Here is a 15,985-nt window from a genome sequence, read left to right as displayed (position 1 = left end):
CATTACAAACATTTTCTCTTTAGAGATATGCTCTGATGTTACACACACACACACACACACACACACACACACACATACACACACAGCAATTAATAGAATGATTTCTATTTTATAAAGCTGCAGTATCATTTGTTTAATTTAGCTCATAAAAGAAGACCCAAAGAAGACCCAAATCGTTGCATGTCAGAATTTAGCTGACAAGATTGCTATTTTCAATCCACAAATCAGAGGCCCAATTCAGACACTGGTGGCAGAAGCCTTGCCTCAGCACAGCTGGCTAATGGTCCAGGTAATTTTATGAAGAGGATTTTTCAGGTCCTCCTGACCTCCCATTGGACAGCCTGGCTCCCACTGGTGTCCAGGGCTCTGCTAGGACAGCCCTCTGTCCCCTGCAGGGGAAGGCGAGGGTCTCCTCCCAGCCATCTGTAACCAGGGGGCAGGAAGTGGGCTCCCCTGGGGTCCCGTGTGTCCCTGGGTAGCTAGTGAGGTTTCATGTATGACAGATCTCTAGGGATTCCTTGAATAGGGTTTCTGCCAGTGCTCTTCATGCTAGTTAAAAACTAAAAAATTAAGGTGACTGTGTCTCAAGGAACCAGAAGAATTCTCCCACATGTGGGGTGTGCCCCCTACATTTGCACAGAGGGCTGTCACTAAATTGATCAGAAATCTTGAAGAACATACAATATCCTTCATATGCATTCTAGTGCTTTAAAAGTTATACCTCTATTTTCTAAAGCTAACAATAAGAACATCACAGAATAAAATTATAAGAAACCAGTAATTCTGATTTGAACAACCTTCTGTACTAATATCAGTGCAGCTGACTTTAAATGAGATATTCTGACAATATATAAATGAGACATACTGACAAGAGTCTGTACTTGGTAGCACTGTTAATAGATTTGTTCAGTTCATAATAGTTGGTACCAGAAAATGAAGTAATTGGTTTAAACTGGTTAAAAATTAGTATTAGACCAAGTCAACTAGTCCTTTGCTAAATTTCAGTCTATATTAAAAAGCTCAAAAATTATACATTGAAATTTGAGGTTGAAATTGTTAAGGAAAAATAATTGCTGCTTCATCAGTGGAGATAGGATTCACAAAAACATATTCCATAGGAATTCAAGCCTTTTAAATTGCTATTCCAAGGAAATTGCAGTAAGCAGATGAACTGCTCTCTGCATGAAAATCCTTTGATTTAAAATTGGTAAGACACTCATTAAAATAAGTGAGAGAGTCACACACAATTAGTGAGCTGCTGGGACCTCAGGGGCAGACACTGGTTCCGCCCCCACTTGGCCACTCGGCAAAACCCAACCTGCTGCTGTTTAAAGGTAGCACGTTACATCTGGTAACAAATTAAATAGGTAGAAATAATTAACCAGAAGCTGGAGAACTTGCAGCCTCCCAGACCCCAAGGGCCAGAGAGAAACCTGAGTTGGGGAACTGATTTCCTAAGACAGGGGACTTCGGGGAAGGACAGATGGACTGTGGACAGTAGGACCCCACGGAAAGACCCTGTCTGGCCTGACGTGAGGTGTGTGTTGAAGTGATAAGCAGCACACAGGGATGCAAGGAGTCACTGTCATCAGCAGAGACACATGGAGAGGCCTGGGACGTTCTGCTCAGCCACAAGTGGGTGGACTTCATCACCAACCACAGGACATATGGGGCCTGTGGATCTCTGACATGTCTCCCAAGCAGCGGTTTCCACTGTGGCAGTGTAGCCCTGAGCCCCCCAGGCCCCCGTGTCCCCCCCCAGCCCCTGCACCTCCCTTGCTCATTGCATGGGGGTTGGTAAGCCGGCAGTTACAGAAACCAATTCAGTCTAATTCAGCTTAATGAAAACTCATTCTGATTGTGAAAGACAGACAGTGGACGCAATCCACATACTAATTACAGCCGACTGGTCAGGCATAGGCTCGAGTGCCCGAAGGCCTGCCGTTGGTTGACCCTGGGTAACTTGGATAAGTGACTGCATTTTCTCTGCCTCCGTTTCTTCATTTGCTAAAGTGGTGACATTCATAAGCTTCGTTATTCACAGGCTGCTATGAGGACTCCGCTGGCTCACTGCTGTGAAGAGCAGAGAAGTGCCCGTCAGGTGGCAGGTCTAGGTAGGTCCCTGATACATGAAAAAGATGGCTTTTTACAGCGTGTGATTTTTCCACCTGTAGCTGAAGGGACCTGGGGAAGCTCAGGGACCATGAGAGCAGATACAGGCTGGAAAAACTTCATTGTTCTGACTACTCTGTCCCCACTCCCCACATACCCTTCCTGATGAGCTAGACTGCCCTCACTTTCTTTCCAGTTAAAAGAAACAGATAATTCATCTGATTGGACACCAGTAATATTCAGAAAATGACTCCTTTCTCTGCCTCCCCTCGTTCTGTTTTGTTCGTGACTTTGTGGAACTGAGGTGACCAGACCCAGCCAACCTCCAGCAGCCCGCAGGCTCCTCCTGTCCCTCAGCAATCTTATTTCAGTTCTCACGCAGACACAGCCGAGTAAGTCCTGGATTTCTTCCAAAGAAATCAATCACATGGATTGGATTATTGTTCCCAAGTCCTGGAAGGTAATCCTTGAATTCCAATCAACATGAATATCTGCCTAACGTGCCCTCAACCTTCTCTGCTGTGATCGTAATACGAGTTCATTACAGAGACGTAAGCACTGAATGGCACTGACTTTTGGACCGAGGAGAAAGCATGAAGATTACAAACCCAAGGATAGGAAAAGAAAAACAAAGAGGTACTCACAATCTCTACCCACTTTGCTAAAGAAATGTTCAGAAATGCAGTTAGTAGACATCATGTCCCTCCTGGGCAAGAGCCAGGACCCATGCCCACATCAGCAAGTAGAGGTGGTGACCTGTCACAGTGGCTTTGCAGGACCCCATGGAGAGCTTCACATTATCTGAGCTACAAGCACACACCTCCCCTAACAATGTCACAGGCTCCAGCTGCAGCGGGGAAGCCCACCAGCCCTCCAGCTCCAGGTGGGGAAGGCCATGCTCATAGGACGCTGACGGGCATCCACACAGCCGTCCATCTGGGCCCTGACATCCTCCATCACTCAGGATGAAATGCTTCTGAGGGAAACCCTCATGCCCACTTAGAAAATGGTCACAGAGGCCTCTCCCTTTGAACTACGAGCCCTGAACTAAAATGTTTGGGAAGAGCTGTTGGGGAGGAACTGATGATTTGCATTTTGATTTCGAGAGGTGACAGGGCAGGGCTTTTTCAAAAGACCAAGCTACTTCTCAGTGAGCTGAGAGTTGTACACTGGCTCGGAATGAGACCACAGCCCCCATAGGTGCTCTCTGGGGTGGCTGAGGACGGACGGGCAGGCTGCGGATGAAGAGGAGACTGTCACGGCACTAATGCACTGACTGGCACCTCTTAACCAAAAGTTATTATTTTTCATTAAACTAGTAGCAAGTTAACTCCAGCTTTCTGCTACTTAAGTACTTATTAGCCTCGCCAGAGGAATGAAGAAAAAAAATTTTAGAACAAAAACTGCTATTTTCACAACAAAAGTCCTGCTCGCCTAAGTATTTGCTATTGTCATTTTCCAGAGATCTGCCCTGTGTCTCCGTCACCCACTTGAGACCACCTTGCTGGTGGCCCCAGTGTTCAGTGGGTGCTCGTCTCAGGAAAGGCCCTCGTGCTTACATCCTGGCCCTCTGAGCTGGGGAAGGCCCCTCCTAATCCTGAGGTCCTCCCACCTGCTGGGTCGGGGCTGCCACTCTTCAGACAGCCCGCAGCTCAGCTCTCCCATAGGGGCTGATGGTGGCCCTGCTCCTGCCTTTAAGAAAGGTCCTCTCTCCTCCACCCTCACCCCACCAGCTCTAGTTAGAGGGAACAGCTTTTCTCTTCCTCTTGAGAAACAAAGTAAGAGAAACCAAACGACTACAAGCAACATTATAAAACCAAAGCCACGTCACCACGGAGGAGCCAGTCCCCCGCAGCCAGCACCCCGCGCCCGGAACCGATATTCCCATTGTCCCTTTCCATCTTACAAAGCATCCTGGTGGGAACGTGCACAGTACAGCTGGTGCTCCACTTTTAATTCACATCGGGGACAGTTACCTTGTGATGATACAGTGCGTGCCTTCCAATGCCTCAAAATGAAAAAAAAAAACCCTAACATATTTACTAAATACCCATTTGACAACATACTGGGCTAGCGAGGTTCTAAAAAACTAGATAATCTCCTACATACATATTGAATATATTTGTAGACTTATATAGTTGCATAGAAATTATTTTCAGCTTTTTCTGGTGATTCTAGTTTTACTTGAAATGCTGGGTTTTATTGGAGGCTTTCTTTGCTGCTCTCCTGGTAGAGGATAGGGCTTCCCAAGGGGACTTTATTCACAGGATCTAAGACAATGATAACAGTGTTTTATGAAAAAAAAAGGAACTTCAGTGCATTACATTGTCTTTCAGGTTGGAAAAACAATATTCTCCATACCAGACCCTTGGTTTTTGAAAGTTAAAAATGAGCACCATTCCTTAACAACGGTTGCAAGAAAAATTTACTGAATTCAGAAACTAATGTAGAAAGATTTGGACATATGAGCAACCCAAACCCAGTCTCACAGCATGCCCTCAGATCACAAGGAGTTGCTAAAGTTGAATATTTTCGTAAGGCCCACTGGACACAGAGATGAAACAGACTCACGTACAGCTGACTGGGGTTTGTTCTGTCTGATGTTGTCTGTTTGCAGTGATGGGGAAACCCAGAGTCACATGCAGCTAGGCGAGCTCTCTACCCTGAGTTATATTCCCAGCATGTTTTTTCTTTCATTTTGAGACAGGGTCTTATAAAATTGGCCAGGATCGTCTTGAACGTGGTGATCCTCCTGCCTCAGTGTCCCCAGTAGCTGGGACTAAAGGCATGTGCCACTGTGTCCACGTCATATAACTGTTTTCGTGATAAAGTGGGAGACATCTTAACAGTAACACCAATTTTAAAATAATGAACTAAGTGTTGCCGTGAAATTGTGCGCCATCAGATCATTCTAGTTCTCTAACCAACGGGACGCACCACTTGGGTGAGGAAGGAGACCTGCTGTGAGGTGAACAGGTAGCGTGTGCTGCAGCCTCACAAGCACATCTAGTCAGTGGATGGGAAGGGATCTCACATGAACCAGAGATCCAAATGTGAAGGGGGCCAACAAGTGGTAGCAAGAGAACAGGGAGCTACAGCAGAGAGAAAAACAAAATGAAACAAAACGGTCGACTCAAGGAGACAGTCGCCCAGCACACTTTATTCGTGGAAAACGTCCTTCTCCACATCTTTTGGAGCCTCATCTGAAGACACTTTCCTATCACAGAGGATCTGTAAAGTTACATAATCTCCTCCTCATCAGTTCAGGGACCGTCTTCCCAGGAGGCATGCCAGGCGGGCTCTGTACCCCTGGAAAGGGGCCGTCACCCCTGGGTGCCAGCAGCCTCTGAGCCAATGTCTGCGTGGGGTGGGGGAGTGTGGTTCCTCTGATTTCGAACACTGAAGGTTTTTAACACCCAGCAGTGCAGGCCCGGGGGGTGGGGTGGCCGCACGGGCCGTGTCTTACCATGCAGGCGTCCAGGTCCTCCAAGCGCTCCGCCTCCGTCAGGTCCTCCACTGGGACCAGGGAGCGCTTGGGCGGCTTCTCGGCCAGCTCAGCCTCGACAGGCTCCTGCTGAGGGAGGGTCTGCACGCGTCTGCTGAAATGGTCGGCCTGCAGGGGGAAGACCACCAGGGCCGTTACGGCAGGGCGGGATGGGGGGCTCAGGACCGCAGCTCCCCACAGGGCCACACGCAGCCACCTGCCTTTCGTCACCACTCTAAGAAATGACAAACCTCCCTTCACAGATGAGGAGACTGCTTGGTCCAATGAAATAGGCAGTGTTCTTCTGATTTTATTTGAGACTGTTTATATCTATGACTAATTTATTTGCTCGTATCTAATTTGCTAGAAATCCAATTTCATATTGCCTGATTGATTTCATAGAGCTTATGGTCTAGTGCTTAAAAGTCTCTACTGAGACAAATAAAATGATTGCAACTTTAAGTATTTTTAAAAGACCAAAAATTACTTAAGAATTATAATTACTGCTAGTTTTCATATAAGATATAACGTATTTGATATGACTTACTATTTCCATTTTTATATTTTCAAAATAAATCAAAATTAAATGTGAAGAGGTGGAATGAGCAGGGCTGTCATTAGAAGGTTCCAGAGCTGCACAGATCTGACACCAGAAATCTGGCTTCTTCTGAAACAATGAGGAGCAGCCAAGGGGTCGACCCAAGCGCTGAGAGCACTTGCAGACTTCAGGTGGAGCAAGCGTATCTGAAGCGCACACAATCCCGGCTTGGACACCACTTCCTTCACGCAGGACTGAATCTCATGTTGTATAACATGAGATTATAATGTCAAGAGGACGTTTAAAACAACAACATAAGTGCACTCCTGCGATTATTTTTCAATTCATTTCAATTAAATGACAAGAAAATGTCAATACTTTTTGAGTAAATTCCTCCAGGAAGGAAAACACAAAGAAGTGCCCACTTCAGACCTGAGGGTGGTTGTCACACACATGCTGATACAGTGTCCAGGGTCTGTGTCGTGAGAAAGCGTCTTGGGGCAGTTCCTAGAAGGGTGGTTTACCCATCAACTGTTTCTACAGTGGATTCTCTGGATTTTACTTGTGCCTATTTTTTACAAAAGGAAAGTCTGCGTTGGGAGACTGCATGACGTGTCTCCTCCCTGTGCCAGGAAAGAGCTTCTTCGGCTGAACGTGGTGATGAATCAGGATTTTAAATGTTTCCAGTTTGGCACAAACCAACACGTTGATAAAGCAAAACAAACAAAAACAATTGAAAAAAAAATGTGGTTTGGATATTGTATCCATGTGGAACTGGTCTGGAAGTTTCCTGATGTCTCCTGAGCTGAGGATCAGGGTGCTCTGGTAACCGCTCTCTGGTGGGCCAACCCCATTCCCGGGCAGCGTCTGAGCAGTGCCAGAGACGCCTGATCTTCTGGATTTTGGAAGAGAGTCTTTTACATTATTCTCTTCTGTCTACTGCATGCAGAAGAAACTGTTCTGCTCTTCTCTGTTATTATCACCCCAAAACTCACCTCCATAAAACTGGGTGTCTCTGCCCACACAGTTAACCTGAAATACTTTCTCTGGAGAAAACATAAATTCTCTGTCATAAATTACCTGGAAGATTTCTGCTGTACCATGTTGCTAATATTTTGGAGACACAAGATATAACCAGCTGTAAACCCTCATCCGTGTCTCACAGGACTTCGAGTTCCGCACATGAGAATTCTCTGATGTGCTTTTCATATGCACTGAAATTGGAAATGCAGTCCCCACGCTTTGGTTAGTCTGAAGGAAATTTATTTTTTCATTGTGATTCTATCCAAGGTACCTGACGGGCATTTAGCACCTATTCATCTTGGGATTCTGCCCCAGTTTTCTCTCATATTTTCTTTGAACTCCACACATTCCACTTCCCTCATGTTGTCAAGAACAGTCCGTTCAGAAATAATCATATCCAAATACATAAATGTACTAAAAATGTGAATTTTAGACTTTGGCCTCAACATCATCTCCTACCAAAACTTTTGACCTGCCTCCTCAACGAAGCGAGATATCGGGTCTGATGGCTTCTGCTGGGCCCTGCCTGTCCCAACAGAGAGATTCTGACGCGCTCCAGGATGGCTGGGGCCAGCGGAAGGGGAAGGAGGAAACCAGAACTCAGCCTGCCAGGCTGCCACGGAGCGGATGTGGGAAAGCAGCGGCACCTGCACACGGGCAGCCCGCCCGGGAGACCGTCCCACACGTGCACAGCACTCACCAGCTTGTGATGGCAGTGCGACAGTGCGTCCAGGATCTCGTCCACGATCCGGTCCGACAGGAAGGAGGCCACTGTCAGCTTCACCTCACTGTGTGGAAATCAAAAGGGAGAACAGCATTTGACCTTGAGCTGGGTAGACCTGTCCCCCCCACCCCCCACCCCCGTGGTGATAAGGTCTGTCTTTGAAAAGGGATGGCATGAAGTGAACAGGGGAAGGAGCCCCCAAAATAGGCCTGAGGACGGCCACAAACACCCAGGTGTGACGTCCTTACCCACTGCAACCTGCCTCTCCCTTCACAGCTGGAGATGCAATGGTGGGAATGAGCCACGTGCACCAGACACAGGTCACCCACTGATGTGAACAAAAGCAGACCCAGGCTGGAGCAGATTAGGAAAGTCTAGCCGGCTTGTTCAGGCTTGGTTAGGATTTTAACACGCATATCCCCAGCCTTTTAAAAAACCTTCACATGGTACCATATTACACTGCTTCTGCTTTGACTGACCAGCTTACAATGAAAAGGTACAAATGCACTGAGTCTTTATCTTTTAGGAACAGGGGTCACTAGAATTTTCAGTTTGGGTGCCTTTGACTTGACCTCAGAAAGCGGCCCAAACAGAAGGGGTTTGGAGTTTTTGCCAACAGACTTGGCCACTAAGGTTTCTGTCCTATAGCTGGTATTTTAGTTAGCATTTAACAATGTGGTCTTCGTAAGAATTCAGCTTCCATGTGTGTTTCCAGGCTTAACAGCCCTGCTTTAATGCACATCTGAACAGTTGTTATAAATACCCAATAATTCAAATGGGCCAGAGAGATGAGTGCCCACAGTCCAATAAGGTCTCTTAGGGTCAGCCTTCTTTTGAAGTCGGCAATCTGCACGTCTTTAGAGCAGGTAAAGAAGTTGTCGAAATAAAGTCATTCATCGTAAAGCCAAGGTTGAACGGTGGGTGTTTGGTAACAGGGAAAGCTCTTTCTAACTACAGGTAGTAATTAGGCTCGCAGCTTCTCTTCCAGGAAGACTGTGATGATGGGAGGAGAACAGAAGCACTCAGGCTCGGATGCTGACAGGGGGAGCTGCCCATGCAGAAGATGAAGGGATGGAGCCCTCACTAGCTTTTCAGTTTATCTGCTGCTTTATTCCTCGGCACCGTGTCCCCTGGTAAGAATGCCCCGGGTGCCATATTGAAAACACAAAAATACTGAAGATACAGGTTCCTGAGTGCGCCAACCTCCTGGGGAGGCCGGGAATCTGACTTTAACAAGCATTTCCTCCGATTCTTTTTAGGCCTGCCTGGGAATTTTACTTCCTCATAAAACTCAGTTCCGTGGGCTTTTCCTCTCTCTCTCCCACTCTCTGAAGGTGGGAAGCGGTGGATTGTCTGTTTCAGATTGGAGCACCAGGAAGACAGACTCCAAAACATGTGATCTGTTCACACCTCGGGTTGTCAGTCCTCCTGACTGCTCAGGGTGCAGAGCTCTGCGGGAGGGTGCTGCTCACCCCGTGTGCACAGGAACGCGCACCGGCAGGCGCAGGAGCACCCTGCTGTCAGTACTGCGCTCAGCGTGGGACAAGAAGCCAACTAGGGAGTCCAGGGACGTGAAGTGCGCCCCAGCGTGAAGAGCTGCACCCTGTGTCAGCCTTCTGCATCTTCCATTTTCAGGGGAATGTGATACCCCAGCAAAGATCCCTGAGAGGGATGTGTTGGTGGGCAAACCCACCATGAGGAAAGAGTGGTGGCCAAAGTATCTTTGTTCTTACTTTTCAAGAGAGACATTTAATATACTATTTTATATTCTGTTTATATTTTAAATATGTAATACTTAAACAATTTTTTTCAATAAAAACATCTGAAACCACAGATATTAGAAATACATAAGGGCTGGAGTTGGAGTTCTTAAACTTGCCAACCTAACTCTCTGGAAATCTCTCTTCTTTTTGGCACCAGGGATTGAATCCAGGGGCATACAGCTACTAAGCCACATCCCTAGCCCTTTTTATGTTTTCTTATTTTCAGGGACTTACTAAATTGCTTAGGGCTTCACTAAGTGGCTGAGGCTGGCCTGAACTTGTGTCCTCCTGCCTCTGCCTCCCAAGCCACTGGGATCACAGGCGTGTGATACCATGCCTGGCTTCTGGAAATCGCTTTACACCCTCTCAGGTCTTCCCAGCTGCTGACAATTCAGCTGAAAGGCTCTGGGAGCTTTAGTGTAAAACAGAAAACAAACGCAGCAGCTGCATCCCGGACCCGAGACTGTCAGGTCACTGCAGCCTCCAAGTGCCCAGGTTCCATGGCCCCGCCTTCAGGACCTCGTGGTGGGTCTGGACGGACTTGTTCTGCTCTTCGTGAAGATCCTCACTCAGCTACCTACACCTTTATGTGTCAGCACCAACCCAACTCTCTAGACAGGAGCTGCTATCTCTGCTACATCAAAATAGTCCCATCAATATTCAGAAATGGTTAAAATGGAAAATTTTAAATGCTCTGAGCTTGGCTATTAGCCCTCTGATTCTCCAACAGAGAAACACAATGGGACCCGGCTGTGCTGTCCTGGAGTGCTACTGTCTGCCACGGCTCTCTGCAGAAGCTCGGGAAGGTTTGTCAACAATCACAGCTGAATGCTTTCATGATGGCATATTCTTGAAACTTTTTCAAACAGACATATGAATACTCCAGAGACGTCATTAGCACATTAGCACAGACCCACCAAAATGATCCGGAAAGAAAATGTGACATGGTCACAGTGGGCCTCCGACTATGGGCTGTGCACTTTCTGTTGATAGTCTGGTGATAGAAAGCCAACTCTTCCATCTTTAAGCTGGCAATTCAGAAAGCTAAGAGATGACTCTCAGAAACCAGCAGTTACAAACGTGAACCATCCCCCTTCGATAGAAAATCCTCAAAGAGACCCAATAACACCATGCTCTTGAGTCCCACAGGCAGACTTGTGGCCTTCGTGTTGGAAATGCATGAACCCTGTGCGTCTATGCACAGCTGGTTTGCAGACAGTCTGCCCACCAGACGAGCCTGGGCATAGCGCCCGGGGAGGACTCCGCCCACGACACCTCACGCGGCCTCGACGGGCCAGACCCTGCAGGTCCTGCTCACGCACGCAGCCAGCCTACCTGATTTTGTTTAGGATGTCGATTCCAGACTGCTCCAGCAGCACATTTTTAACAAAGGTGCGAGGGATGGAGATCTTCTCAGTGCTGGCATGGATCAGGTCTTGCCGGATGTGGGCTCTTTTCATCACGTTGGGGCAGAGGTTCTCAGCAGCATCTACCATGGATTCCAGCAGGGCCTGCAGGGGACACAGAGGGTGACTGCACTGCTCCTATGACACTGTACCCAGAGGGCAGGGACACACGGAGTCCAGGGCCCAGAGCGAACTGACTGCCGAGATCACAGATCTCAGGAAGTCACTGTAGATCAGACACATGGCAGGACCATGTGTGGCTTCTGAAGGACTCTGGTGTGGCAGATGAGTGTCATGCAGGGCCACAGATGGAAGATGGAAAATGCAAACATCAGCTCTGGACAGCAACCTGCCCAGCACACCGCCTTCCCTGGCCCCGGAGTAGAAACTTACAGACGGGAACTCCAGACCTAGAAACCATATCAGCTGGCCAACAAGATTTCCCAGATCACAGAAACCCCAAATCAGGGCAAAGCCTTCAAGAGTTCTATCAAAACAGCAGCAATAAAAAACAAAGCCATCAAAACTACTGCCAGTTTCACTCTTTTAAAGAAAAGCTTTAGCATTAGGTAGAACAATTACGATAACAACTAAACAACACAAATAGCAACAGACAGAAACATTTAATGTTCACAAATAGCACCAGAAGCAATAGTCACAACACATTCACCCAGCACTAGAGTCTAGAAGTGTTTCTGCACATTTCATCCTTCCAACGTGGATGACGTGGAGCCGGGCACGGCAGCTAGGCGTGTGACTGGGACTTTACAGCTGAAGAATGTAGCTGAGGGACGCTAGGTGGTTTGCAGACACCCTCTGGGTAGGACGGTGGTGTTGAGGGTGAGGCCTAACCATGACACCTAGCTCGTAGTGCTGGGCAGGCTTAGTCATTTCTCAATTCTATCTTCCTTGCCCGTAAAATGGCAGTAAAAGAAAAGTTGTCACTTCGTAGGGTGATTGAGGATGAAATGCTGTCACATATGTAAACTGCCAGGCAGAGCATCCAGCACACCGTGAAGGCTCGCCTGTCACAGACGTGGTAGGCATCTGATTTCCTGGACTCTCGCTGATGAGAACTAGTTTAAGGCCAGGCTGGGATCCTATTTCTGTTCCAGGGTGAACAAGGACCCAGCACAGTTATTGGAAGACGAGTACCGTGTCTGTCTGCCCCCATATTCACCCGCCAAGCATCCACCCACTAACAAATCTCTCCTAACCCTGCAGGAGGAAGAGCAGAGTAGCAGGCGGCTGTTTACCAGCCTTGTGAACCCGGGGGAGGAGAGGTAGAGTTGATTCCAAAAACACTCCTGTTCTGACAGTGCTCTGCCCTGTGATGACTCTGGTTGAATCATTACTAGATCAGTACACTATCCCAGGAAAGCTCCCCACCACTCTGCTGCCAGGAGCACAGTCCGTCAGTGCAGGACCATTCTCTTTCTCCATGGCATGAATCAGCGCGTTCTGGTCCATGCAGCCCAGCACACCTGGGAAGAAGGACCCAGGTATCAGCACGTCTCACGCCGTGTGCTCCTTAACACCCCAGGAACTTTCTGAACAGACCCCCGTGTGGCAGGGCCGACTTACGGGAATGAGCTCCCCAGGGAAGGAGAGGAGGCGGCCTGGCTTCCAGGGCAGCCCTGCCCGGAAACGGCTGTGGACGGTGGACTCACACCTAGCAAGGGGTCTGCAGGGTTCTGCATCTCGTCTGCAGAACTGTCTACTGCCCCCATCTCGTTCTGCTTCACAGATCCATGGAGGTGCCCTGGGCATTTAGTTCCACAGCCTTTTGCAGTTAGTTCCCACCTGCACCCACCACCCACCGACAGGATACAGCACTTCCCACCTCTGGTCCTTCTATCCATGATTCCTTCCATCCACACACTGACCCCTGAGTGAAGGTAGACCTGGGCACCCTGTTTCACACATGGGGAAACTGGGTCAGAGGAGGCGAGTGCCTTTCTCAAGGCCCCTCAACAGTGCTGGAAGTTCAGATGGAAGTCTGCCTCGCTCTCTCCTGCTTCCTCCATCAAAAGACTCAGGTCTGTGTCAGTCCCGGAAATTCTCAGCCACAGACTTCAAACGTTGCCTACACTCTTCCCTGCTTTCTTTCTTCTGGAAATCTAAATCAGACTTCTGTGGACTCCCTGGCTCCATCCACGCTCCTTCACTTCCCCCTCATCTTCCTCTTCTGTCAGTCAGCACTTGGCTACCTGCCACCTGGCAATGAACAGGGCCTGAATTTGAAAGGCGATGATCAGGTTTCATTTTGTAAGTTTCTCCCTGAAAAGGATCTGTATTTCTTAATTATGTTAAAAGGATCTGTATTTCTTAATTATGAAATCACCAGTGGTACCCAGGACATCTGTGATCTCTGTGGAATGAACTGGAGTCACACCTGAGCATGCAGTACCACCGGTTCACTCTTGCAACAAGAAAACAAGTTACTCTCACCTGTGCCGAAAGCCTTCTTCCTTTTGCCTTGGAAAAAGTGTAGAAAAAAGAGAAACTCATAGGCTTTCCGTGGCCAAATTGAGTTAATATTTAACAAATGCTACTTAAATCCTTCAAGTCTCATATCCCGAGTAAATTTGAAATTTTTCAGTGAAATAGTTCCCCATTAGAGCCCTGAATAGAATCAAGAATTTCCCAAGCCAAAACAAATACCCTAAAACTTAAGTGCAGAAGAGAAAAATCAAAGCTTCCTTATGTTAAAACATTCAAATCCCATTTATTTATCTACTATTGCTCCAGGAAAAAAATGCTAGGATCAAAAGACGGAGAACGGGAGTAGAGTGTCACTCCAAGCACCCCAGGCAGGCCAGTCCAGAGCACATCGCCTCTCAAAGGAGGGATTCCTGCAAACAGGGTGCCTCCGGCTCCTCCAGCGCCTGCAGAGGAAGCGGCTGATCTGGCCATTGCTCGTGCTTTCTGAAATAATGCTTTTGAAAGATGGCTCAAAGAACGGTTTGAGCATATTCTTATCCAATATTCAAAATACCCATCACTGGCTACAACAGCCAACCATCAAACACGGACGCCAGAAGTGATTCCCCTCCGAGCCCCATGACACCCGGACGATCCTGCACGGGGAAACTTGTCCAGCTTCTGCTCAGAGCACCCACTGGGCAGGGGCGAATCAGGGACACTGATCCAGCCCTGTGGCCTGACTCTCCTGGCTGCTCTTTCCCCATTCTCCATAATACAAAATTTAAAAAGTAATCCATCTGCTTTGGCTTTTAATAGTAGAAAATGCTAATTTTAGAAAATTTGGAAAATAGACACATGAAAATTGATACTAGGAGTGACATGAGTCAGGACCACTGTATTGATAAGACAGTGAGTACCGGTTATATTGAAAATTCATCTTTCTTGGGCTGGGGACATAGCTCAGTTGGTAGAGAGCTTGCCCGGCATGCACAGGGCCCTGGGTTCCATCCCCAGGGCCCTGGGTTCCATCCCCAGCCGGGGGGGGGGGGGGACGGGGGGGACGGACACGACTGAAAATACATCTTTCTTACAAAATTTTAAGAAAACCAATGCATTGCGAAGTCATTAGAAATAGAAAAATAGGCAGCTTCTAAATTTATTTTTTATTCTAGTTTGTTACATGTGACCGCAGAAGGCATTAGAAAGTGAGCAGTTTGTAAGAGAGCAATGAGTGGCTGCACATTCGTCAGGTGAATGAGAAGGAAGGAGACGGGAGACAGACAGCCCAGGAGGGGGACACTCGGTGTGCACCCAGGCAGGAGAACCCTGAGGCCTCGCCACCGTCACGGCAGCGGTTCCCAAAGGGGAGGGCACTTAAAGCAGAAGGACTGGGAATGATGCCAACAGGGAGCAGGGAAAGATGGGCCTCCAGGACTGGGGCCCGGGCCTGGGAGACACCCAGAGAAGCTGTTCTGGTTCTTGGAAATAAAGGGGGTGACTGGGACAAAAACAATGGGACACAGGGAATGCCTGAGAACAGGAAAGCGCTGGAGGCCCTGGGTGTGCTCCCATTCTCAGGTCTTTGACAATTCAAATGCCTTTCATTTCAGACATTTGCATTCCAGTTCCTCCCAGGAAAAACTATCCAGTGGACGTCCACCACTCTGCAGGAGGAAGGAAAGGGACGCGGGCGGATGAGCACTCGGGTGCAACAGCTGGCCGTAGTACAAGAGTACTACAGTCACAGAAGACGGGGACTTAAACACCTAAAGATCCACCTAAAGATCTTCTTCATTAAGTTAATTTTCAGAGAGAGTAATTAGCGATTGCAGAGTTATCACTGAGTTGGACATCAAATCTCTACAAGGTACAACAACTGTGTTCTCAGAAGAAAACAGACCAAATGATTTCAGAAACTGAGGCAAGGTTTGTAAAGGCATCCTTAAAAGTCAGGCTGGGAATAATAAAAACCTGATGAATGTGAATTTTCTTCTGGAGTAGCTGTTTCTTTGAAATTTCTTAAAGAACAAGGTGAGTCTTAGGTTACTCAAAAGTACTGAAATTTCAAAGCTTTTTTTCATCTGTACTTTTGTTGAGTAAACCTACTGCAGATCTGGGCTGCTCTGGGAGCCTGAAACTCCTTCTAGATCTCTCCCTGGGCTTTGAGCCAGGTCAGCATGGCCGTCTACCTTCCTCGTCCTACGCCAGACACCAGCACCCAGGTGCTGTACGCACACTTCCTGTCGGCTTCCCACTCCTGACCAACTGCAGTGACCGAAGACGTCCCTCCCAAGCCAATCGCGATGCACCCTCGAAAGACACATCAATCATTCCCTATCAGTGACAACCTGTCACTGACTCACCAGCAAAATAGAAACGGAATTTCACTAGAATCCATTCTGCAAGAAGTCACTCCAAAACACAAATAAAGATGGAACAGACCCACGTCACCCCTTCCTGCATGTGCCCCTGCAGGCCAGGGCACCCACCCACCCACATCTGTGAAAC

At 47.9% G+C, this 15,985-nt stretch overlaps 1 protein-coding gene across 1 annotated transcript in view; it reads right to left on the bottom strand.

The window, feature by feature from the left end:
- Positions 1-15,985, bottom strand: part of Carmil1 (capping protein regulator and myosin 1 linker 1) — a 245,573-nt gene that overhangs the window by 38,750 nt on the left and 190,838 nt on the right. The window contains exons 27-29 of the mRNA XM_026407693.2: positions 10,980-11,155; positions 7,858-7,945; positions 5,579-5,725 (exon numbers count right to left, since the gene is read on the bottom strand). Coding sequence (XP_026263478.2) covers positions 5,579-5,725; positions 7,858-7,945; positions 10,980-11,155 — 411 coding nt within the window. The remainder of the gene's footprint in view (positions 1-5,578; positions 5,726-7,857; positions 7,946-10,979; positions 11,156-15,985) is intronic.

Source organism: Urocitellus parryii, chromosome 8 (genome assembly GCF_045843805.1).
Source record: "Urocitellus parryii isolate mUroPar1 chromosome 8, mUroPar1.hap1, whole genome shotgun sequence".
NCBI lineage: Eukaryota > Metazoa > Chordata > Mammalia > Rodentia > Sciuridae > Urocitellus > Urocitellus parryii.
Note: the sequence above shows the minus strand (reverse complement) of the source record. Positions and strands in the feature narration are given on the sequence as shown.